Genomic DNA, 27244 nt, shown 5'->3' on the forward strand with positions numbered 1-27244 from the left:
GACCTGAAAATCATGTGCTGAGACACAGTGAAAACTGAACCTCCAGCCAGGCATGGTGGCTCACATTTGCAATCCCAGCACTTTGGGAGACCTAGGCAGGCAGATTGCTTGAACTCTGGAGTTTGAGACCAGCTTGGGCAAAACGGCAAAACCACATCTCTTTAAAAAAAAAGAAAACTAAAATTAGCCAGGCATGGTGGTGCATGCCTGTAGTCCAACATACTCAGGAGGCTGAGGCAGTAGGACCACTTAAATCTGGGAAGTAGAGGTTGCAGTGAGCCAAGATTATGCCACTGCACTCCAGTCTGTAACAGTGAGACCCTGTCACCAAAACAAACAAACAAACAAAAAAAAACTCTGATCATGAACCTGCGAAATTTCAAAAGGAAAACACTACTTTAAGAAATAAGGCTGGGCGTGGGGGCTCCCACCTCTAATTTTAGCTCTGAGAATATCACTTGAGGCCAGGAGTTAGGGACCAGCCTGGCCAACATGGCAAAATGCCATTATCTACTAAAAATATAAAAAATTAGCAGAGTATGGTGGCGGACACCTGTAATACCAGCTACTTGGGAGGCTGGGGCAGGAGAATCTCTAGAACCTAGGAGGCAGAGGTTGTAGAGAGCTGAGATCACATAAATGCACTCCAGCCTAGGCGACTGGGTGAGGCCATCTCCAGTAAATAAATAAATTAAAATAGTAATTTTAAATACAGAAGACAACATTTTTAACCTGAAATGGGGAAATTAAATAGGTATCAGGAAGAAATGTAGGACAAAAGTGAAACTGCCTGCAGTTTAGAAGATGGCTGTTAAAGAAACAGATTCTGGAATTAAAAATTAAAACCTCTTGCAATTTTATTAAAAGCTGATCAATACTTCAAGAAAAGCTCGTTGTTTTTAAACACACAGATTCAGCCTTTGGTACTATATCAATCAATGCCAACTGACACCAATGTTTAATTTTTAGAAAAAATTTATAAAGAAATCCTTTCCAACCCCATCAACCTGATCACACATAACCCTTCCTTTATAAAGCCCAGCCTTCATAAACTCTGTTTGACTTGTTAAGATCTTTCATTATTTTCTCAAACACCTAGTCTCAGTCCTACAATTTTTCTTTTTTGATACTGGAACAACCATTTTGCCCTAGGACAAAAATTTATCACATAGACATTTATTTTAAAATTATTGTTTAACTAAAAATACATCTTTGTATCCATAACTATCTTTGCATCTCTCTCTCGTTCTCCCACAGTTATTTTTTTCTCCAATTTTAATTTTCTTCTTAAATTTATATTTTGAAACACTTTAACCTGTGAATTTGAGTCATTATTTTTTAATTAAAGAAGACTGTCCTTTTTATAATTTTATGTATATTAATAGATTTAAGTATATTTAGTCTTTTTATAAAATTTAAGAAGCCAAGAACAAACCTATTTATTTAGCAATTTATTATTTTATTTGGATATGACACAGGCATTTAATGAGTTCTCTGTTACTTAATTTAATGTAACATAATTTAAAGATTTCAAATTATTTGGAAAGTTTAGTTATGTTTATGCCATTTAGTTACATACATTTTTTTTTAGCAATTATGCCTAGATTCATTATGAAAATTGAGGTATTAGAGCTAGTCATTATTTACGTTTTTTAAATTAATCAAAATTAAAACCTATTAATATCAGATGTTTACCTAAATAAGAACCTAAAGTGAAATATATGGGTATGTTGTAAATAACTCAGAAGACACAGCTGTTTTTATTAAATCAATAATATTAATCTCATGTATCAAAGAATTACATGAAGATCATTTTATTTTCTGCTGGACTTAAAGCTCCACCACTTTAAAACATTAACAGCAATAAACATAAAACTGACCATTAATTCCAAGCAAAAATGTATTTTGACGACCATTTCTTTTTGGAAACAGAGTCTTGCTCTGTGACCCAGGCTGGAGTGCAGTGGTGCAATCTCTGCTCACTGCAGCCTCCACCTCCTGGGTATAAGCGATTTTCTCTGAGTAGCTGAGACTAGAGGCACACACCACACCACACCACACCACACCACACCAGCAGGCTTGGCTAATTTTTGTATTTTTAGTAGAGACAGTTTCACCTCGTTGCCAGGGTGGTCTCAAAATCTTGGAACTCAAACTTGCCCAGGCTGGCCTGAAGTGATCCACCCGTCTCAGCCTCCCAAAGGGCTGGGATTACAGATGGGAGCCACAATGCCCAGCCAGTTTTGAAGACTTAAATTTTATTTTATCAACAATTTTAAAACTAATTAATTTATCAAAGACTTAGTCACATAAACTGAAAAAAGATTGATGTTAATCACTATATATTTTACATGAGTGTTCACTTACTTATACCTAATGGAATAGAATCTCTTAACAAACTTCTGGCCAACTATACCAGATATTATTATATAGACAGAACATATAATGTAATGCACGTACCTATGTATACACACATCTAAACATATATACATATGCACAAATAAAGATCTCATAGCTTTTATTTCAGAACTGTAGTCACAAGATAGTAAAACATATAAACTCACTGGTTTGTAAGACAGGTGAGCCCAAATTATATTTCTAACAAAATGGAATAGCACTAATCATTAAAATTTTTCTAAAAATAGGTAATTTTATGAAGGCTGTGAATCAAATTTGGGGTATAGAAGTTACAATCAGTTATCAATATACTGGATGGGACAAAGAATAGATAAATGTGAAAATGTGACTGAATCAGATGAAGAAGCCAAAGGTCTATACGGTACTTTTCTTGTTCTAGATTCTTTATCCTTGATAAGAAGAATGTCACCATACCTTTTAGTATAGGAAGGGTGTCTTTTACATGAGAATTTCATCTTTTGCTTTATAAAATTGCACAAAAGGCTGGGCATGATGGCTCACACCTGCAATCCTCCCAGCATTTTGGGAAGCCAAAGTGGGTGGATCACTTAATGTCAGGAGTTCAAGACTAGCCTGACCAATATAGCAAAGCTCAGTCTCTCCTAAAAATACAAAAATTAGCTGGGTGTGATGGCACGCACCTGTAATCCCAGCTACTCAGGAGGCTGAGGCAAGAGAATTGCTTGAACCTGAGAGACAGAGTTTGCAAGGAGCCGAGATTGCGCCGTACTCCAGTTAGCCTGGGCAACAGAGTGAGACACTGTATCCCCCCCCCCCGCCCAAAAAAAAAAAAGAAGCAGAAAGGTCTAAATAATTTTCTGTTATTCAAGTGTTTTTACTTAAATAGTATGCTAGAATGCTAAGGCATTTTGGAAAAAGAGAGTTTAGTTTAGAGAAGGATAAAAGTAAGAATTGTAGGAAAAGCTCTGGAATCTCAGCTAACTCTGAGACAGAATTTTGTATTGCAGCAATCTTTGAGTACTGAATTAGTTTTGGAGCCTCAGGATACCAATTAAGAAATAAATCTTACTTGGAGTGTATGATTTTATAGCCGTGGTCTTTTAGTTTTAAGAATAACAGCCTGTGAATGATGCACAAAATGTATAATAAACATTGTTACCAGCTGGTGTCCCAAAAAATATCTTAGCATGCCTTTTGAACTTTGAGAGCCTGTATGTAACTAAATTTATCTAGGTTATTCAATTCAATATCAAAAACACAAAAGCCAATTAAAACACAAGTGCTACAAAATGAATGATCCAATTTATATTATCAACTTTTACAATAGAAATCATCCAAAATTAAAAAGAGAGACAACAGAAAGAAAAAAAAAAAGCATAGCACCCACGAGTTGTGTGACTCACTTAAGAGGCCAAATATAGGTGTAATTTTTCCAAACTTGATAAAAACTTTAATTCCACAAAGCCAAAAAGTGCAACAAACCTCAAGCACAAAAGCATGAAGAAAATCTGTAATCCCAGCACTTTGAGAAGCCAAGGCAGGTGGATCATCTGAGGTCAGGAGTTCATGACCAAAGTGGCCAACATAGTGAAACCCTGTCTCTACCAAAAATACAAAAATTAGCTGGGCATGGTGGTGCCCACCTGTAATCCCAGTTACTCAGGGGGCTGAGGCATGAGAATGGCTTGAACAGGGGAGGCAAAGGCTGCTGTGAGCCCAGATCATGTCACTGCACTCCAGCCTGGGTGACAGAGTAAGACTCTGTCTCCAAAAAAAAAAAACATGAAGAAAGTGAGAAAGTGACACCTGGACAAATAATTCATAAGAGCTTTAAAAATAGTGAACAAAGATAAAATCTGATATAAAACTAAAGCTCTTCTGGACTAAGAGAAATTACACTAGACAGTAAATCTGAATGATTAATAGCAGAAACAGTAAATAAGATTAATAAACTATATGTACTTGCTCTCCTTTCTATCTTGTTTTAAAAGATATAAAATTATGTGATGTATTTAATAATATGGTCCTCCATATCTATGAATTCCCTCAGTTATGACTTCAAACAACCTCATCAAAAAGACTCAGAAAAAAAAATCCAATTTAAAAAGTAAAAATAACAACAAATAACTATTTATACAGCATTTACATTGTATTAGATATTATAATTAATTTGGAGATCATATATTAGGGATAGTATATGCAAATATTACAATACTTTATAGAAGAGACCTGAAGATTCAAAAATTTTGGTAGCCATGATTGGTTGAGGCAGTGTCCTAGAACCAATCTCCCATGAATATCAAAAAAAACTAGAATTATAAACATATAACACATATAATAAATGGGTTAGAACACATAATAAATGTATTACGTTTTAAAATAACAGCATAAAAAGGGGGAAGGGAGAATAGAGACGTAATGTTACTATAACTCACTGGAGACAGTCATTATAAATCTGAAGCAGTTTCTGGTAAGACACATGTGATACTCCCTGGAGCAACCAACTAAGAAAATAAGTTAAAAGTGTATATAGCAAAATAATTTTTTTAAAAACTTTTTTTTCACTATGTGGCCCAGGCAGGTCTTGGCCTCCTGAGCTCAAAGCCATGCACCCACCTTGGTCTCCCAAAGCGCTGGGATTACAGGCATGAGCCACCATGCTCATGCCTATAATTATTTTTAAAAATTGCCTAAAATTATTTAAAAAATGATATGTCCAGTGCTAAAATCAGAATGGCTTAAAAAAAAATTAAAACATTACACTGAGAATATTTGGTTAATGTTAAAAAAAAAAAGGCAGAACAAAGGGAAAGAAAAGACATTAGACATAAAAAGCAATAAGTAAAATGGCAGAGTAAATCCAAATATATCAATAATATAAATAACATTAATGAAAATGCAGTCAACAATCCAGAACCAGAGACTATCAGCCTGAATAAAAACACATGGTCTAACTATATGCTGTCTATAAGAGATAGGCTAGATTTAAACACAAATAGGTTGAAAGAAAAATGATGGAAAAAGATACCACACAAACAGAAAGCAAAACTGAACTATAACGGTTATAGTAATATCATATTTTAAAAAGCTTTAAGACAAAAATTTTTACTATAGACACTTTACAATGATAAAAGAGTCAATCCATCAGAAAAATGTAACAATTATAACACGTACGAACTTAAGCAAACACAGAAATGAAGACTTTAGACAATTCAAAAATAATAGTTGAGGATTCCAATACTCCACATTCAATAAAGAACAGAACTACTAGACAGAAGGAGGAAATAGTAGACTTGAATAACACTATAAAACAACTAAACCTAACAGAAATCTATAGAATACTCCACCCAACAATAGCAAATACACATTCTTCTGAAGTGTACATAGCATATTCTCCAGGGTAAGCCACAGAAGCCTCGAAAAGTTTAAAAAGATTGAAATCATGCACAGTATCATGCAAGATTGATTTAAAAGACTGAAATCATGGAACAAAAATGGAGTGAAACTAGAAATTAATACCGAAAGAAAACTTTAGAAATTCAAAAATATGTGGGAATTAACATACTCCTAAATAACCAATGGGTCAAGAAAAAAAGTCACAAGGAAAATCAGAAAAGACTTTCTGAGACAGAAACACAGCACACCCAAATCTGTGAGATGCAACTAAAGCAGTGCTTAGAGGAAATTTTTAGCTATAAATGGGCAAAATAAAGAACAATCATAAATCAATAATGTTACCTTCTACCTTAAGATAGTGGGAAATAAAAGAGCAAACTAAACCTACACAAGAAGAAAGTAAAAAGAGATTAAATTAATAGAAATTAATGAAACAGAATGTACAAAAATAACAGAAACAAAATCAAGTAACTCAAAAGTTGGTTCTTTGAAAAAAAATCAACACTGACAAACCTTTTAGCTAGGCTGATCAAGAAAAAAGAGAATACTCAAGTTACCAAAGTCAGAGATAAAAGATGAGACATCACTATTAACCTTACAGAAAGCATTGTAAGGGAACATTATGAACAATTATATGCCAACAAAGCAGATTGCATAGATATAATGGACAAATTCCTAGACACAGAAATCAAAATTCATAAACTGAGTCAAGAAGAGATAGAAAATCTGAATAGATCTATAACAACAGATAAACTTCCTATAATAAAAATCCTAAGCCCAGGTGGCTTCACTGATTTTTTTTTTCCTTTGAGACAGAGTCTTGCTCTGTTGCCTAGGCTGGAGTTCAGTGGTATGATCTTGGCTCACTGCAACCTCCATCTCCCAGGTTCAAGCTATTCTCCTGTTTCAGTCTCCTGAGTAGCTGGGATTACAGGCGTGTGCCACAATGCCCACCTTGTTGGCCAGGCTGGTCTTGAACCCTGACATCAAGTAATCCTCCCACTTCGGCCTCCCAAAGTGCTGGGATTACAGGCGTGAGCCACTGTGCCCAGCTTCACTGATTAATTCTAACAAATACTGAAGAATATCAGTTGTTCAGAAATTCTTACAAAAAACAGAACAGAAAAAAGCACTACTCAGCTCATTCTGTGAAACAAGTAATAGCCTGACACCAAAGTCAGAGAAGACATCAAAAGAAAATGACAGACCAGTATACCTTATGACTATAGACACAATAATCTTCAACAAAATACTAGCAAACCAAATCCAGCAACATATAAGGATTATACATCATCACCAACTGGGATTGATACCAGGAATATAAGTACAAGGTTGAGTTAATATGCAAAAATCAATTAATATAATATACCATAATCAAGAGAACAAAAACAAGAAACAAATGACCAGCTTGGTAGACACACAAAAAAGCATGTAACAAAACCCAACAGAAAGCCTGGTCAACATAGCGAAACTCTATCTTTAAAAAATAAACTTTTTAGAAAATGGTCGAGGCTGTTGGCATGTGCCTGTAATTCCAACCTCTATTAGTGAGGCTGAGGTGGGAGAACCTCTTGAGTCCAGAAGTTGAAGGCTGCAGTGTGCTGACTGCACCACTGTACTCCAGCCTTAGTGACAGAGCAAGACCCTGTCTCAGAAAAACAAAACAAAAACCTATTTTATAATAAAAACATAAAACAATGTAGATGTAGGTGAGAACTTGCTCACTCTAATAAAGGAAATCTACAAGAACTCCAAAGCTCATCCACAGTGTTGAAAGACCGAATGCCTTCCCCATGAAATGAAAAACAAGACAAGACGTCCACACTCACCACTTCTCTGTTTAACATTGTACTGCAACTTTCACCCAGAACAATTAGATATAAAAATAAAAGCTATCCAGCTTAAAAAAAAAAGTAAAACTATATTTGCCAATGACATAATCTTATTCATGGAAAATCCTAAAGAATTCACTAAGACATTATTAGAATAAGAAGTTCATCAAGGTTGCAAGATACAAGATCACCATATAAAATTCTATTGTATTTCTATATGCTAGCAATAAACAATCCAAAAAATGAAATTAAGAAAGCAATTCCATTTACAATAGTATCAAAAAGAATAAAATACTTAAGAATAAGTCTAACAAGAAACCCACAAAGCTTATACTCTGAAAACCACAAAATATAGTTGAAAGAAATTAAAAGTAAATATTCATAAATCAGAAGATTTAATATTGCTAAGATAGGCTGAGCGAGGGGGCTCATGCCTATAATCCAAATACTTTGGGAGGCCAAGGTGGGTGGATCATCTGAGGCCAGGAGTTCAAGACCAGCCTATAACATGCTGAAACCCCATCTCTACTTAAAAATACAAAAATTAGCCAGGCATGATGGTACAAACCTGTAGTCCCAGCTACTCAGGAGGCTGATGCTGGGGAATCACTTGAACCTAGGAGGCGGAGGTTACATTGAGACAAGATTGTGCCTTGCACTCCAGCCTGGATGACAGTGAAGACTCCATTTCAAAAATAATAAAAATATTGCTAAGATAATACTCCTCAAATTGACGTACAAATTCAATAAAATTCCTATACACATTACCACTGTTTTTTTGTTGTTGTTTTTCAGAAGCCGACAAGATGCTTCTAAAAGTCACATGCCAAATTTATGGAACTCAGAATAGCAAAACCAATTCTGAAAAAGAACAAAGTTGGAAGACACATTCTTCCCAATTTCAAAACTTAAAGTACGGTAATCAAGGCTGTGTGGTTCTGGCATAAGCACAGACATACAGATCAGTGAAGCAGGACTGAGAGTAAAGAAATAAACCCTTACATTTATGGTCAGCTAATTTTCAGCAATGGAACAAATGCTATTCAGTAGCAAAAAAAATATTCTTTTCAACAAACACTGCTAGAATAGATTTCTGTAGTTTAAAAATGAACTTCAAAATTAACTCATTAATGGGTCACAGACCTAAATGATTTTTCTCTAAAGACTAATCCCACAAACATTCTTAAATAGAAAATAAGAAAAATATCCTTATAACCTTGGGTTAGATGAATATTTCTTAGATAAAAGTATTGTTCATTAAAATAAAATTTCTCTTTTTTTTGTTAAAATAAAATTTCATAAATTAGACTTCAAAATCTAGAACTATTTTTTGCAAGAAATGTCAAAAGAAAAATCAAGCTAGAAACTAGGAGGAAATATTTGCAATCATATATCTTTTTTAAAAAAAGCCTTTTAACTAGAATATATAAAGGACTCTCAAAATTCAATTACAGAACAAGCAAAAAAATTTTTTTCAAATAGAAGACTCAAACAGGCACATCACCAAACAAAGTAATATGATAGCAAATAATCACATGAAAAGATGTTTAACATCATTTGTCATTAAGAAAATGGGAAAAACAACCACACATCTATTAAAATGTCACAAATTAAAATGACTGGCCAGGCCGGGCACGGTGGCTCACACCTATAATCCCAGTGCTTTGGGAGGCTGAGGCCAGTGGACCACCTGAGGACAGGAGTTCGAGACCAGACTGGTCAACATGGTGAAGCCCCGTCTCTACTAAAAATACTACAATTAGTTGGGCATGATGGCAGATGCCTGTAATCCCAACTACTCCTGAGGCTGAGGCAGGAGAATTGCTTGAACCCGGGAGGCGGGGATTGCCATGAGCCAAGACTGTGCCACTACTCCAGCCTAGGCAACAGAGTAAAACTCCATCTCAAAAAATAAGAATAAAAAAATTTAAAAAAGGCCAGGCACGGTGGGTCACTCCTGTAATCCCAGCACTTTGGGAGGCCAAGGCAGGCAGATCACAGGGTCAGGAGATCAAGAACATCCTGGCTAACATGGTGAAACCCCGTCTCTAGTAAAAATACAAAAACTAGTTGGGCGTGATGGCACCTGCCTGTAATCCCAGCTACTCAGGAGGCTGAGGCAGGAGAATCACTTGAACCAGGGAGTCAGAGGTTGCAGTGAACCAAGATTGCACCACTGCACTCCAGCCTGATGACAGAGCAAGACTCTGTCTCAAAAATAAATAAATAAATAAATAAAATGACTGACCACACCAACTGTTGGTAAGGACATGGAAACTCAAACACCACACACAGTTGGTGGAAATGCAAAATAATATAATCATCTTGCCAACAGTTTGACAGTTTCTTAGAAATGCATACAGCTTGCTGGGTGCAGTAGCTCAGGCCTGTAATCACAACACTTTGTGGGGCTGAGGCAGGCAGATTGCTTGAGTCCAGGAGTTCGAGACCAGCCTGGGCAACATAGTGAAACCCTGTCTCTACAAAAAATACAAAAACTTACCTGATAGCATTGCACCTGTAGTCCCAACTACTCAGAAGACTGAGATGGGAGGAATGCTTGAGCCCGAAAGGTGGAGGTTTCAATGAGCCAACATTATACCACCACGCTCCAGCCTGGGCCACAGAATGAGACCCTGCCCCCTACCCCCAGAAAAAAAATGCATACACCTACTATCTGACCTACTGTTCCCACACCTAGGTATTTATCCAAGAGAAATGAAGGCATATATCTATACATAGACTGGTTCACACATTTTCAAAGTAGCTTTACTTGTAATAGCCAAGAACTGGAAACAATCAAAATGCCATCAACATGAAAATGGATAAATTGTGATATAGCCATACAATGGAAAATAAAAGTAAATTCACTACTGAAATAAGCAATAAGGACTAATCTCAAAGTAATTATGCTGAATGAAAAAAAAAACCAGACAAAAGATTCCATGTAAATAAAACCCTAGAAACTGTATATATGCATATCTCGCTTTATTGTGCTTTGCTTTATTGTTCTTCACATATAGTGTTGTTTGTTGTTCCTGTCGCTGCTGTTTCAAAGAGATTGAAAGTTTCTGAGCAACCCCATGTCCATTAGGTCTATAGTGCCGTTTTTCTAACAATACGTGCTTACTTTGTGTCTCTATCACATTTTGGTATTTCTCTCAATATTTCAAACTTTCTTCTTATTATTATATCTGCTATAGTGATTATGATGATTAACTGTTATGATGATATGGTGATTATGATATCTGTTATGGTGTTATGATGATGTTGCTATTGTAATTATTTTGGGACACCACAAACAATGCCCATATAAGGCATTGAACCTAATTAATAAATACGTGTGTGTTCTGAGTGCTCCACCAGCTAGCCATTCCCTATCTCTCTCTCCTCTTGCTTCTCTATTCCCTGAGATACAATATTGAAATTAATGACCAATCCTACAATGTCCTCTAACTAAGTGAAAGAAGGAGTTGCACATTTCTCACTTCAAATCAAAAGCTAGAAATGATTGAGTTTAGTAAGAGGGGCAAGTTGAAAACAGAGATAGTCTTAAAGCTAAGCCTCTTGCATCGAACAGCCAAACTGTGAATGTAAAAGAAAAGTTATTGAAGAAAATTTAAAGTGCTACTCTAGTGACATGAATAATAAGTGAAACAATCTTATTGCTGATATGGAAAAGGTTTGAGTGGTCTAGACAGAAGATCAGACCAACCTTAACAATCCAGAACAAGCCCCTAACTAATCCCGAACAATTTCCTAACTCTCTTAAATTCTGTGAAGGCTGAGAAAGGTAAGTAAGAAAGCTGAAGAAGAAAAGTTTGAGGTTAGCAGAGTTGGTTCAGGGAAGTTTAAGGAAAGAAGCCATTTCTGTAACATAAAATTGCCAGCTGAAGCAGCAAGTGCTAACGGAGAAGCTACAGCAAGTTATCCAGAAACCCTAGCTAAAATAATTGAAGAAGGTGGCTATACTAAACAACAGACAAAACAGCCTTCCAGTAGAAGAAGATGCTTTCTAGGACTCTCACAACTAGAGAGGAGAAGTAAATGCCTGGTTTCAGAGCTTCGAAGGACAGGCTGACTCTTGTTAGGGGCTAATGCAACTGGTGACTATGTGGTAGCCAATGATCATTGACCATTCTGAAAATCCAAGGGCCCTTAAGAATTATGCTAAATCGACCTTGCCTGTGTTCTACAAATGAAACACCAAAGTATGGATGACAGCACACCTGTCAGGGTTTACTACATTTTTTTTTTTTTTTTCAGACAGAGTCTCACTCTGTCATCAGGCTGAAGTGCAGTGGCAGTGCAATCCTGGCTCACCACAACATCCAGCTCTTGGATTCAAGCAATTCTCGTAGCTCAGCCACTGAGTAGCTGGGATTACAGGCATGCATCATCAGACTCAGCTAATTTTTTTGTGTTTTTAGTAGAGACAGGGTTTCACAATGTTGGTCAGGCTGGTCTACAACTCCTGGCCTCAAGTGATCTGCTCACCTCACCTCCCAAAGTGTTGGGATTACAGGCATGAGCCACTGCACCCAGCCCTGCCAAATCTTGTAAGCCCACTCTTGAGACCTACAGCTCAGAAAAATGTTCCTTTCAAAAGATTACCGCTTATTGACAATATGCCTGGTCATCCAAGAGTTCTGATGGAGATGTACAGAAGACTAATTTTATTTTCATGCCTGCTAGCTCAACATCCCATTCTGCAGCCCATGAATCAAGAAGTAATTTCAACTTTCAAGTCTTACTATTTAAGAAACACATTTCATAAAGCTATAGCTGCCACAGACAGAACAAATCCATCAGAAGAATCGTAAGAATAACCAAGTCAATTGAAAACCTACTGGATGATGTCCAAAAGAGCACAGAATATTTTTCCAAGCAAAAGTGAGCACTGGGCCATTTTAGTGCCAGGCTGCAGTACTTAGCCATAAGAAAACCTCTTTTCTATTTTCATAAGTAAAACACTAGACTTTAGATTCCAATGAGATGTGATGTGGTAGAAACTAAGCCTTTCCTACAGGGGTTAGAGAGGCCAGCCTTTCTTCCCTTGGTAGGAATGGCTTGAGTTGTGCTGTGGGACAGGCCACTGATTTGTATGATGTATCAATAAAGGGTATCGGCCAACTGATCTTTGGCAGTTTCTATTAAACCTGAACTGACAAAAAAAGGAAAAAGAAAATCTACTGGAAAAAACTCATCATCTTTGTTGCCATTTAAGAACATCTATCGGGCAGGTGAGGCTGGATGTGAGAGGCTACGGGCATAGGTGGAGACCTCAGGGGAGGTAACACCAAGGTTACAGGTTGCAGATTGCAGAGAGTCTGCAGTGGTCAACAGCAGAGAAACGAGGGAGGAAAAAAAAACAACGGCTAGAGCTCAGGCCAAGGAGGCACAAATAAAAATGAAGAAAAAGAAAAGTACATTTGTGAATCATGGGAGGTCATATGTCGACATTAATAGTCTAGAAGAAGTTGATTCCAATCCTTATGGATGACTTTGAGGGGTTCAAGATTTCAGTTGCAGAAGGAATTGCAGATGTGGCAGAAACAGCAAGTGGACTACAATTAGAAGTGGAGGCTAAAGATGGGACTGAATTGCTGCAATCTCATGAAAAATCCTGAACAGATAAAGAGTTGCTTCTTACATATAAGCAAAGAAAGTGGTCTCTTGAGATGAAATCTACTCCTGGTGAAGATGCGGTAATATTGTTGAAATGACAAGAAAGGATTTAGAATACTATAGACACTTAGTTGATAACATGGTGTCAAAATCTAAAATAACTGACCCCGACTTTCAAGTTTCACTATGGGTCAAATTCTATTCAACAGCATTGCATGCTACAGAGAAATTGTTCACGAAAGGAAGAGTCAATTGATATGGTCAACTTCATTGCTGTCTTATTGAAGAAATTGCTGCCTGGGTGTGGTGGCTCATGCGTGTAATCCCAATACTTATTCCAGTAGTTGGGGAAGCCGAGGTGGGCAGATTGCTTGAGTTCAGGAGTTCATGACCAGCCTGGGCAACATGGTGAAACCCCAGCTCTACAAAAAATATAAAAATTAGCCAGGCATGGTGGTACACATCTGTAATCCCGGCTAAGGAGGCTGAGGTGGGAGAAGGTGAAAGCTGCAGTGAGTTGAGACTGTGCCACTGCACTCTGGCCTGGGCAACTAGAGTGAGACCTTGGAGAGAGAGAGAGAGAGAGAGAGAGAGAGAGAGAGAGAGAGAGAGTGAGAGAGAGAGAGAGAGAGAGAGAGAGAAGTAATTACCACAGTCACCCCAGCCTTCAGCAACCACCACCCTGGTCAATATCGAGGCAAGACCTTCACCAGCAAAAAGACCAGAACTTACCAAAGGCTCAGATATCAGGTATGTACATTAATTTTTAAACATAATGCTACTGTATAATTCACAGGCTATGGTATAGTGTAAACGTAACTTTTATATGCACTGAGAAATGAAAAAATTCACGAGTTGCTTTACTGGGATATTTCCTTCATTGCTATGGTCTGCAACTTACCCTGTAATATCTGGGGCATTCCTAAATTACAGTGATAGAAGGTTGCCTTGGGAAGGGCAAAACAGGATGGGCCAGAAAAGGAGATTATTACCAAGGGGCATGAGTAAATTTTGGGGGTGATGGAAATGTCCCTCATCTTGATTGTGGTGATGGTTTCTTGGAAACGTGTGCCGAAATTAATCAAACTATATTTTAAATATGTGTAGTTTAAAAAAGTCGTATTTGAAATAACTAAAAACATATGTATATGTAACAAATTAATAGTGAAAAACTAAGCACATATACCTGATGTTGTTAGAATCCAATTTTAGGAGGCGTTTTTAGTTTGCCTCAATGGCAAGGACTAGCAAAGCGGTGTTGTGTCATCATTTCCTGTATCTGATAGGTTATGGTGGTTTTAATCAACCAAAATAAGCATTAAATCTCTAGAGTAAATGTTCAAGAATCTCAAGAATTTAGATCTGGTAAAATTCTGTAAGGCTTATAAATCAGCATCACAATTTGACATTAAAATATCAGCTCCTATAATTCAACATTTATTGAAAATCTATGGGAAAGGCACTTAGGGTAGAGATACATTAAAAATAGAAGTTCTCAAGAAACTTAAATGTCTTACTGATTCAGCTCATTATCCCCACAGCAGCAAGCTTGACACTCTTCTAAAGAAGGCAGCATGTCAAATGACTAATCTATTTGCTACTTTTCCTTACTTACTTAATAATCTTTGCTTACCAAAATATATTATACATAAATAACAAATAGCATAAGCCACTTGTAGAGTATTCTACACTCTAAACAGAAAAATTGAGCAGGTAACAATCTCTCAGTTTCTTTTATAAAAATATGAAAACAATGACTGTCTACTTCGTAAAGTTTGTTGAAAAGATCAAGGTAAATATTGTGTGTCAGAGTATTTTAAACCATAAGGTGTTGAAAAAATATGGAGAATTGTCATCATAATAGTCTCAATACTATTATCCTGGTCCCGGGGAGAAAAAAAATCAAAAGCATGATGGTTGTTTGGTGAATGTACAAAATACAAATATAAGCAAAAAACAAAACAAAAAAGTATATACAGTCAGCCCTCCATATCTGCAGATGCTGACTGTAGGGGACCTGAGCACCTGCAGATTTTGGTATCTGAGGGAGTCTTTGGACACCTGTTTACATAACCCTTTCAGCAGCAACAGAAGCTGATAATAACTAATATGAGCATTATTGTTTCAAATAAGAGAATGAGAGAGAGGTCTCTGCTGAATCCCCTCTCTAGAGCTAGTGAAGCTTTTCCTTAAGAGCTTTTCTGGAAGCCTTTTAAGAAACTCTCACACAGAAGCACCTGGAATCCCAGAAATCAATTAAATACACTGATATATAAAGCCCACTTAAAGTGCCTTCTCTGAGGCAAAACAAAAACAGTTAACGGCAAGGGAGTTTTCTACTCTGCTCCTAACAGTCAGAAGATAATTTCTGATCAGTCCTATTTCCAAGTTAGATTATAGTAAGCAGCCTAAGTTTATGATCAAACTCCCCAAATCAGGCTGGGCATGGTGGCTCACGCCTGTAATCCCAGCACTTTGGGAGGCTGAGGCAGGTGGATCACGAAGTTAGGAGTCCAAGACCAGCCTGGTCAAGATGGTGAAACCCTGTCTCTACTAAAAATACAAAAATTAGCTGGGCATGGTGGCAGGCACCTGTAATCCCAGCTACTTGGGAGGCTGAGGCAGAGAACTGCTTAAACCCAGAAGGCAGAGGTTGCAGTGAGCCAAGATCAGGCCGCTGCACTCCAGCCTGGGCAACAGAGTGAGACTCCCATCTCCAACAAACCAACCAACCCCCCAAATCAATTTCATTGAATTTACACTTTTAATACATTTCCAACTAGTTCTGCCAATTTAATTCCACAGAATTCTAGGTAGAAAACAAAAAGTTAAAAGTTAAAGTGAAAAAGTATTATAAATCTTTTCGTTTCACTGTGGTCAATTCTCACGTTATATTTGGGCAATTCTCATTAATATGAAGACAGAAACAAGCTATGACTAGAGTTATATGAAGAAAATGTCTAATAGGGCAGTTGTAACATTTTCAAGTTTCCAAACTATTATTCTCTGTGCACAATAGTTGAATAACTTCAGAATTAAACGTTTTGATTAATGAATGTATCTTAATGATATTTCTGTGTAACACTATTAGAAAAATAATTTATTTTACAGCAATTTACAAGAATTTTGCTATTGATATTTTGCTATTTATGATTCTAGTTGTTCTTAATTCCATTAGAAATCTAAGTCAGGATCAAAAATTGAAACAATGCACTTACGTCATTACTTCCTTTAGTGATCCAATAGCTTTTTCTAAAGTGCTTTTGTCTGGATTTTCATCAGCTGTATGCTTCTTAAGATCTGTAATAATATGATGATTTTTTTCATGCATAAAATATTAAGTGATTTCTCATCTAAGACTTTAAAATGCTATCCATCTTGATATAGCTGATTAATGTTTAAAGATAATATTCAATCTACTTTTAAAAAAGTTTTAAGCACTATTCCCTAAAAAACTCTCTTATACATCTGTTAAGGTTTCCATTTTTACTGACTAAATTTTCAGAATATGTAATCTTGATTTTCTTACACTTACGTTCCAATCCCTTCAAGTAATGCTTGAGGACTCCTAGATTCCTCAAACTCTCTCCATAGTGCTAAATGAAAATACATGATCCTCACTCGGTAAGCTCAGAAATCATAATGTATTTTGTATTTCACACTGGGGTCCATGGCTACATCAAAGAGAGCATCTGGTGTCTTTAAGAACAGATTTTGTTACTTTAGAGACTTATACTTAACACATTGACTCTTCTACTCCAGGTTATTTATTTGTGTTCCCTATGTCATCCTTGGCATAGTCTTATCAAATCTAAGTTTAACCTAGTACCACTGTCCACCTAATTAATCTCTCATGTGTAATAATAGTAATAAAACTTAGAAATAATTTTATTCATAACATTTATGAATTTCTACAAGTACTTAATGAAATAATAATGAAGATATGTAAATTGGAAGAAAACCACAATGTTTTGGAAAACTGAAGTTTGTTCATATATTCTCCTTACAATTTGTAAAACAGAATAGTTTTAAATAGTAGATAAATCATTTTATAAGCCAGTAATTCTCAACTATATTAGTTGAGATATTAGATAATTCTAAAGAAAACAAAAATTGTCAGATTTTTAGTTACTACTATAATTCATATACTAACCAAGATTTTTTAAATAACAGATTAAACAGTCACAAAATTTGCCTCCTTATCTGCTTTACATATTAGTGTAGATCAAGTTTAGGAATTAAATGCTTTATTATAGACTTATTCCTGTTTATAATTTTTTTTTTTTAATTATTTTTAGAGACAGGGTCTCTCTATGTTGCCCAGGCTGGTCCCCAACTTCTGGGCTTACCCCTGGTCTTCCAAAGTGCTGGGATTACAGACTATAATTTAGTTTTCACACTTAATTAAAAATAAAATAAAAACTGATACAGTCCTTAGCCAGCTAAATGTAACAGAATATACATACACATTTTTTACCACAGGCAAAATTTATTCATAAAAATTCTCTGCTGAAAACTCCCTACTATTGATATCTGTAGTTCAGTTCTAGAATAAATACATGTTTCAAAAGTATTCTGAGCAATCTAAAGGCAAAAAAAGTAAGCATAAAGCCAAGTATATAGAACTTTACTGATATTCAAAAAACGGCTACAAAAAACTTGGGTAAATGAATTCTCTCTCTCTTTGTGATTTTGTGGGCAAATTTTGTAGGTACTTGGATGTAAAATGATTTTGAATTAGTGACACACCATGAAATAGACTTTTAAATGAAAAGACAAAATGTATACTCTTAGTCAATATAATTGATACCACAACAAATAAAGTATTTCAGGCTAGACTGAATTTTTGTAGCACCAGTAAGTATTTTTTAAGATAATCCATAAAGCAAAACATATATAAACTTTAATGCTGAAATCTAAGAAACTCTGAAAACGAGAAGAAATTCGAACTTTTTGGAAAAAACAATTCCATTAAAATATCTGAAGTAGTTTGAAACAGATCAGACACGTACCATTTAAAAGTAATGCAACACTGGGTAACCTCTGTACTGGTCGGATAAGAAGTTCAACAAGGCTCTGCCGTCCACATTCTGGTTTTGCTTGGTTTATCTGAAAAAAATTTATTCAACAATTTCAAAAAAGGTTTTCTGAAAAGACTGTATGTCCTATGTCCTACTTTTATTAGATTACACCTTAACATCAGTGTTCCTGATACAAACTAATAGAGAAGAGGTGTAATTGCTCCCCAGCAGATTACTGTGGCTGAATAATTTTTCAGGGCCTGAAATGACCTCTTGGCCAGCCAGTGGTTAACATCTTACATAAAAAGTGAGTTCCTCTACAAACTCCTATATATCCCATCTTACAATTCTCTTAAGTCTGCATCATTCACAAGAAAAAGCACATTTAATAATATTAATTATGCTAGTACCATTAAATAACAAAGGAACTGGTAAGAAGAAAATCATTAAAGGCAAAACAAATCTCACTGGAAAATCATTAGGTGTTTTGAGAACTAAAATAACGTATAACTTTTTAAAAACTTTTTTGTAGAGATAGGGGTCTCACTATGTTGCTCAAGCAATCCTCCCTTATCAGCCTCTCAAAGTGCTATGATTACAGGCTGACATTGGCCAGTGCACCCAGCCACAACTTAAAAAAAAAAAAGATGTCTGCATATAACATTATTTTTCACTCAGCTGCCTCCTGGCACCTAATACTGAATATATCAAACTTTCCAAAGCTAAACATCATTGTCACCACAAGTACAACTAAAATTAACAGACATTAAGATGTTCCTACACAGATACATTTTACTAAAGTTAAAATGTACTTCATTTTTTCATAATTTTGATGTATTACTTCAGAAATAATCCTCAAATTTTTACTTGAAAGAAATATACATTACCTTGAGAAAAGCATGAAATCTTGGTTTCTGTTTTTCACATTTAATAATTGTTTCCTTGCTCATTTCAAAGAAGTTTACAAAGGGAGGGTACGTTTTTACCAAATCTTTTGACTAGAAAGAAAAGGGAGAAAAAACATTATTGTTATACATTTATCACCCTTAGAGACAATGAAACTTAAAGTCAAATAATTAAGTCACAATCTAACATATTGATGCTAAAGTTTAAAATAAATTTCTTCTCAAATATAAAAACTTATCTTACAAACTTCTCAGTAAACAGTTAATTGCCAAACAAAATACATCAATTGGTATACATAGTCTAAAACATGTAAAGATCCAGAAAAAAACAAAAGCATGTTAAAGCTTAATTGTATTGATACAAACATGACAAAGAAAATGTCTATGAGTTCAAAAAATATTAATTAAATTACAGCTGATCTATGTAGATGCCAAAAGCATGATATTTATTCAAAAATCCAAACCCCCGTTAAAAGATCAGTTATATTACCCAAAAATGCAAGCAAGAAAAGGAAAATGGTCTTGGCTAATTGAGAAAATTAAAAGGTATCAAAAAACATATGAAGAAATAATTTGTAAATTTTTTTTCTCAACCACACTGAAAAAACATCTAAGAGACTATTTTGTAAGGAAAGAAGTTGAAAGAGGCCTCAAAAAATATAATTATAAATGCCAGTACTCAAGGCACTGAAACTTACAAATTTTATTTAAAGAGATTCAAAGAAACGTGTAAATTCTATTTACAGAACCTCATCAAAATGAATTTATAAAACTTAAGTTGTGTGGTTCTTATCCTAGTAAAGAAGAGGCAGTTCATTAGAAGCCCTTAAACAGAAACAGACATGACAACAGTTATCAACAAGAAGGGAGAAAAATAAAGACTTCTTTGTACATTTGGTAGAATTCAGCAATATTCACAGTAGCAAGGATATGGAATCAACCTAAGGGACCATCAATGATAGACTTAATAAAGAAAATGTGGTATATATACACTATGAAATGCTATGCAGCCATATCAAAAAAAAGAATTAAAAAAAGAGCAATATCATGTCCTTTGCAGACACATAGATGGAGCTGGAGAGCATCATCCCTAGCAAACTAACACAGGAACAGAAAACCAAACATCACATGTTCTCACTTATAAGTGGGAGCTAAAGGATGAGAGGACATAGACACAGAGGGAAGCAATACACACCTGGGACCTATTGAAAGGTGGAGGGTAGAAGGAAGGAGACCAGGAAAAGTAACTAATAGGCACTAGGCTTAACACTTGGGTGACAAAATAATCTGTACAATAGACCCCCATGACACAACTTTACCTACATAAGAAACCTGTACATATTATACTCCTGAACTTAAAATAAAAAATAATATACAAAATAAAAATACAATCTGTGGCCATTTATGAAGGGCAAATAACTTGATTTATACTAAAACAATTATAGCACAGCATGATAATTAGCATTCTTCTAATAGTCTTGGGCCATTAAGAAAGTGTTAAGTTGTGTCTAGAAGGCATGTTTCGGAAGACAAAGAACATTTCCGGTATATTTTAGAAACACAATCATGTCAGTTTTAAAACCTCTCACATTTAAATAGGTAAATTACATTCCTTGCCAGTCCTTTATCAGATACTACTTTAATCTGAAAACTTAAAAAAGAAATACAATACTTACATATTTTAGAAAAATGTCACCGATGCTTTTGCTCTCATCCCAATTAACTATAAGGTCTTCAAGATCATCCTGAAATAGCACGAATTGAAATATTTAACATTAAACCTGACAGCTCTTTATACATCTTTTAATATTTCCAGGATACTCATTGGAAAGCAGCACTTTACAAAGTGTCTTAATTTGATTTGTAAAATAATGAACAACCCATTCTTTCTCTTCAACAAGGAATTAATTTTTTTTTACTACAAAGAAAACATCCTTTGAAAAATAATTTTTAAAATACAAATATTGTGAAGTCAATAAGCCTAACTTTCCAGTATGATGTGATAACTCAGTATTTTGTTATTAACTATAAAGCTGATTGGTGTTATTAATTATAGAAAACTACTTTCTATAAAGTAGTTGCTGAGGCATCTTATTTAACATCAGTCTTTAAAGACTGTAATCTCCAACAGGCGTAAGCAAATTTAAAAGTGTGAATGGGCCGGGCGTGGTGGCTCACACCTGTAATTCAAGCACTTTGGAGGCCAAGGCAGACGGATCACCTGAGGTCAGGAGTTCAAGACCAGCCTGACCAACATGGTGAAACCCCGTCTTGGAAAAAAAAAAAGTGTGAATGAATGAGTGTGACTGTGTTCCAATACCAAAACACGCAATGGGCTGGATTTGGCCCATGAAGCATAGTTTGTTAATTCCTCATAGTCATTCTAAAATATTACTTCTTTGTAAAAACTAAGAACATTTAAAAGCTTTATAATAAAAAAACAAATAAGATGATAAAATGAGATGCCAAGGAAATGACAAGCCCTAATTGAAATTCTAAGTGATTAAAGTAGATTATCAATCAACAAGCTCTTATACTAAATATTCTCTATAAAGTTTCAACTAAAGTTTCATCAAAGACTGCCAGGATATCCTTTTGGTAGAATCCCTGATTAAAATTATTTTTGTAATACTACTAAAGCATTATTTGACCTTTTCACTCATTCTCTCACAAGTATACAGTTGTTTTCTACAAGCTACATGATGTGTGATATTGCAACAGACAATGCAGAAGCAGATATGGGAATCCGTCTTCTATTAAGTCAGACAGTAAAAAAACTACAATACCACCACTCCCCTTACTAATTATTTTTGTTTGAAAAATTATTTTTCTTAAAGAATATGTTACTTGTGTTACCTGTAATCAGTTATTATTTTAAATGAATTAATATAAAACTAGATATCCCACATACAAAAAGATGAACTTAAACCCTCAACTCAAGCAAAACAACTTTTTGAAGAAAACAGAAAACAATCTTCAAAATCTTGAGTTTAGAAAAAAATATTTAGATATGACACTGAAATCACAGTCCACAAAAGAAAAAAAGAGTACAGTGAACTTCATCAAATTAAAAACTTTTGTACTTCAAGAAAACTTGTATCCACAATTTATAGTGAACCCTTAAAACTCAAGGATAATCCAATCAAAAATGGGCAACATACAGTAGCCATTTCACCAAAAATAATATACAAATAGTTAATGATCATGTGAAAAGACACTTACTAATCATTAGGGAAATAAAATTAAAGCCACAAGAGACGTCTCCTCACCCACTAGCATGGTTATAACTTTTTAAAAAAAAGGCCAGGCGAGGTAGCTCATGCCTGTAATCCCAGCACTTTGGGAGGCCAAGGTGGGCAGATTACGATGTCAAGAGATCAAGACCGCCCTGGTCAAAGGGGTGAAACCCCATTTCTACAAAAAATATAAAAATTGGCAGGGTGTAGTGGTGCGTGCCTTGGGAGGCTGAGGCAGAAGAACTGCTTGAACCTGGGAGGCAAAGGTTGTAGTGAGCCGAGTTCACACCATTGTACTCCAGCATGGCGACAGACCAAGACTCGGGCTCAAAAAAAAAGACGGGGCGGATTTGGAACTCTCATTCATTACTGGTGAAAATAACAACTAATGGGTCCAAGCTACCTGGGAGGCTGAATGGGAGGATCACTTGAGACCAGAGTTTGAGGCCAGCCTGGACAATATGGCATGACCACATCTTTAAATTAATTAATTAACTTTAAAATTAAAAGAAAACCCTGACATTTTCTCAAAAATTTAAAATATAAAACTACCATACAGCTACTATCAATCCTACCCCTCAGTATTTACTCAAGAGAAATGAACACATGTCCACCCAAAGATCTACACACCACATTCTCACAGCAGCATTATTCCTAATAGCCAAAAACAAAAACAATCTAAATGTCTATCAGCTGATGAATAGACTTTTAAAAGTTAGTATAGTCATATAATGGAATACCTGACCAGCAAAAAAGAACTTCTAACATGCTACATTTAGATGAACTTAAAAAAAAAAAAAAAATGCTAAGAGGAAACCATACATAAAAGACCACTATATAAACATATATACAATACTATATAGTATATGAAATAGTATATTTATATACTATGTATATACACATAGTATCAATGTATATTTATAATGTATTATATATATAAAATGTCCAGAAAGGGCAAGACATAGATACAGAAAGCACATTAGTAGTTGCCTATGTCTGGGGCAGGAATAAAGATTAACCGTAAGTAGACATCTTATTTGGGGTGGGTAGTGAAAATGTCCTAACGTGGATTTATGGTGATGGTTGTACCACCTGGTTAAGTTACTAAAATAACTGAATTGTACTATATAATTTTTTTTTTTGAGACAGGGTCTTACTCTATTGCTCAGGCTGGAGTGCAGTAGCACAATCATGACTCACTGTAGCCTCAACCTCCCAGGCTCAAGCAATCCTCCCACCTAAGCCTCCCAAGTAGCTGGGGCTATAGGCATGTGCCACCAGAGTCAGCTAACTTTTTTATTTTTTGCAAAACTGGGTTCTCACTATGTTGATCACTCTGGTCTCAAACTCCCAGATTCAAGCGATATTCCTGCCTCACCCTTCCAAAGTGCTGGGATTACAGGCAGGAGCCGCCACACCCAGCCTGAATTGTGTATTTTAAATAGGTGAATTTAAAAACATGTAAGATGTGCCTCAGTAAAGCTGTTAAAAAAATAATACATCTTAAATAATATTTTAAAATTCTGAATACAGCAAATACCAATATATAAAATCCACTTAAGCACAACTTCTTCAATTTTTAAGAATGCAAAGGGATCCTAAAGCCAAATAATTTAAGAATCACTGTCCTATACTAACTAGTAGATTCAATAAAGTTCAAAAGGAAGAAAAACTAATTTCGATAGCATAAAAGTAAACTCTAAGAAAAAATATTTTAACAGTCCACAAACAACAAGAACTAGGAAGATTTAACTGTTCAGAATTGTACTTAAAAGAAAAAAAAAGGAGAAAAAGATTATACATAAGCCTAATTTTGGGGCAATATAATGCACTGAATTCTGGCACTGACTACTGAGGTAATTTAAATACTGGCTCTCGGGCTTCTGTGCCCTTGGCCAAGTTATTTAACCTATATATTCCTCAATTTCCTATTCTGAAAAATGAGGAAAGTATTTATTCCTACCTCATAGAGTATTATCTGAGCTAATACTTGTAAAGCACTTAGAGGAATATCTAACAGTTACGCTCAATAGGGTACAATTTACTATATTTTCCTATCTTCATGTTAAATTTATGTAGGGGAGATATTTAGAAAATTGTGATGCAAAATAGAAAATTTACAATCAGGAGTATCTTTACAAAACATAAAAGACTATAGAATGGCTTCACATACATAGTCAAACACACATACATATGAATAATTTAAACCTGTGAAATAAATACTTTTATAAGAACACTGCTCTAAGAAAGCAAAATAATCTTTAGGCATTCTGAAATATAGTCTGCTCTGTTTCTGGTTAACTTTTAATTCCTAATGCTTGTTGACTAAAGACTGCTGTCTTAGGCTGGGTGCAGTGGCTCATGCCTGTAATCCCAGCACTTTGGGAGGCTGAGGCGGGCGAATCATGAGGTCAGGAGTTGGAGACCATCCTGGCCAGCATGGTGAAACCTCATCTCTACTAAAAATTAAAAAAATTAGCCAGGCATGGTGGCGTGTGTCTGTAGTCCCAGCTACTCGGGAGGCTGAGGCAGGAGAATTGCTTGAACCCAGCAGGCAGATGTTGCACTGAGCCGAGATCACGCAATTGCAATCCAGCCCGGGCAACAGAGACTCCATCTCAAAAAAAAATAAAAATAAAGATTGCCGTCTTAATACTATTAGCTCAGGAACTAAGTAATAAAGGAACTAAGGCTTACAGAGATTAATTAACTTTCCTCAAGTCACACAGTTGTGAACCAGTATTCAAACTCAGGATTGTCTGACTCAAGATTCCATGTTATTCTACAGTTCCTCCCCATTAGAAAGGGAGATTCATTTTGGCAGGCGAGTCCCCAATAGCTTTATTCATAATGCCACTATTTCTTACATTATTTCTGGGGAAAAATGCCTGACACAATTTAGGACAGAGACTGAGATGCATTTCCTCCTCCTTGTCTATAATACATCAGAAATTCTCATAGGATTCTCTTAACTTTTCCTCCAAAGAAAGGACAATTCTACAGCATTAATCTTAATGAGGGTTTCCCTTTTGTTGAGCTCACTGTACAGTAAGCAACATACATGGGTTCCTGAAACAAGTACACAGTTCTTTGAGGCTTACACTCAAATAACAAAGGACACATACAAAAAGAAAAAGAACTCCTATCAATCCCTCTCTTACTCTTTTGTTTCATCATAGTTGCATAAGAGTAAGAAATTTGTTTATTTTGGGTTTTGTGGCAGGGTCTCACTCTGTTGCTCAGGCTGGAGTGCAGTGGCATATCGTTGCTCAACCACCTCTGTCTCCTGGGCTCAAGCAATCCTACCACCTCAGCCTCTCAAATAGCTGGAACTACACGCATGCACCACCATACCCAACTAATTTTTTTTATTTTTTTGTAGAGAGGGGGGTTCGCCTTGTTGCCCAGGCTGGTCTCAACCCCTAGGCCCAAGCAATCCATTCATCTCGGACTCCCAAAGTGCTGGGATTATAGGCATGAGCCACTGTGCCCAGCTAAGAGTAGAAATTTGTACATCAAGGATTAATGATGTTTAATCCTGAAAAAGAAAAATCCATACTAAGGAAAAGAGAAATGTAGATAACAACCTCAAAAATTCTGATCTTACTCGAAACATCAACCCATTAGACCCTGGAAGTAAATTAAGAATAAGGCTACTAAAGTTGTTCACATAATACCTACATAAGGAAATACACTGAGTAAGTACTATTCCTGATGTTGAAATTTAAAGGTAACACAACCATCATTCAGTAAACATTTACTGACAGTAATCTAAATGCCAGTGGGTGTAAACACAGTGAGTAAAAAAGTTTTAACACTATGTAAAACTTCTGAAGATTAGTTTACCCAACTTCATGAGTCGGTTATTATTATCCCCATTTTATAGACGGGAAAACTGAAGCACTTAAAGTCACCTGATTTCAAACTCAATCAAATCTGCTTTGTTAAGGCCAGGCACAGTGGTGTAATCCAAGCACTATAAGAGGCTGAGGCAGGCAGATCACCTGAGGTCAGGAGTTTGAGACCTGCCTGGCCAACATGGTGAAACCCATCTCCACTAAAAATACAAAAATGAGCCAGGTGTGGTGGCACACATGCACACCTGTAGCCCCAGTTACTGGGGAGCCTTAGGCAGGAGAATCATTTGAACCCAGGAGACAGAGGTTGCAATGAGCCAAAATTGCACAACTGCACTCCAGCCTGAGCAACAGAGCAAGACTTTGTCTCTATAAATAAATAAATAAACAACTAAATGTTTCTTTCAAGTACATATGATTAACCACTATGTGATATTATAAAATATAGACACCAACGTTTTCAGGAATGCTATATGGAGCTGATATGAAAAATTGAACAAATTTAAGACACATTTACATGGTGTATTCATTTACATGCTAAAAGAATGTATCTCAGCATGATTTTAAAGAAGCAAAATAGCATTAGCGGTTAGGAGAACAGACTTTGAAGTTATACAAACAAAGGTCTTGGATCCAGGATTTATTAGATGACTGACTCTGGAAAATTATTCTCTGTGTGTAGTGGTTTCACATCTACAAAATGTGTACAATAATATCAACTTCTTGCTCAAAAGATGTGGTAATGCTCAATAGATGGTTGGCTTCATTCAAAACATTAAAAAGAAATAAAAACTGCTATATATTAAAGGACAAAGAAAATAAACCAAAATTTTAGACATATTTGGATGATGGGATTGTGGGTATTTCTCTCCCTTTTTCCTTTTTTCTTGATTTTTACAAATGTTTGACAGCACATAATGGTTTCATGGTAGAAAAGAACATAAGCTTTAACATTTCTAAATATTTGACAAACCTGAAATCAGCTCAAAA

The 27244-nt window shown here is 35.6% G+C and overlaps 1 protein-coding gene across 11 annotated transcripts in view; it reads right to left on the reverse strand.

Moving 5' to 3' along the window:
- Positions 1–27244, reverse strand: part of ECT2 (epithelial cell transforming 2) — a 94829-nt gene that overhangs the window by 38550 nt on the left and 29035 nt on the right. For all 11 annotated transcript variants that reach the window (XM_002759378.6, XM_078353832.1, XM_003735027.6 and 8 more), the window contains 4 exons: positions 20838–20906; positions 19144–19254; positions 18248–18344; positions 16454–16535 (listed from right to left, as the gene is read on the reverse strand). In XM_002759378.6, coding sequence (XP_002759424.3) covers positions 16454–16535; positions 18248–18344; positions 19144–19254; positions 20838–20906 — 359 coding nt within the window. The remainder of the gene's footprint in view (positions 1–16453; positions 16536–18247; positions 18345–19143; positions 19255–20837; positions 20907–27244) is intronic.

Source organism: Callithrix jacchus, chromosome 17, assembly GCF_049354715.1.
Source record: "Callithrix jacchus isolate 240 chromosome 17, calJac240_pri, whole genome shotgun sequence".
Lineage (NCBI taxonomy): Eukaryota > Metazoa > Chordata > Mammalia > Primates > Cebidae > Callithrix > Callithrix jacchus.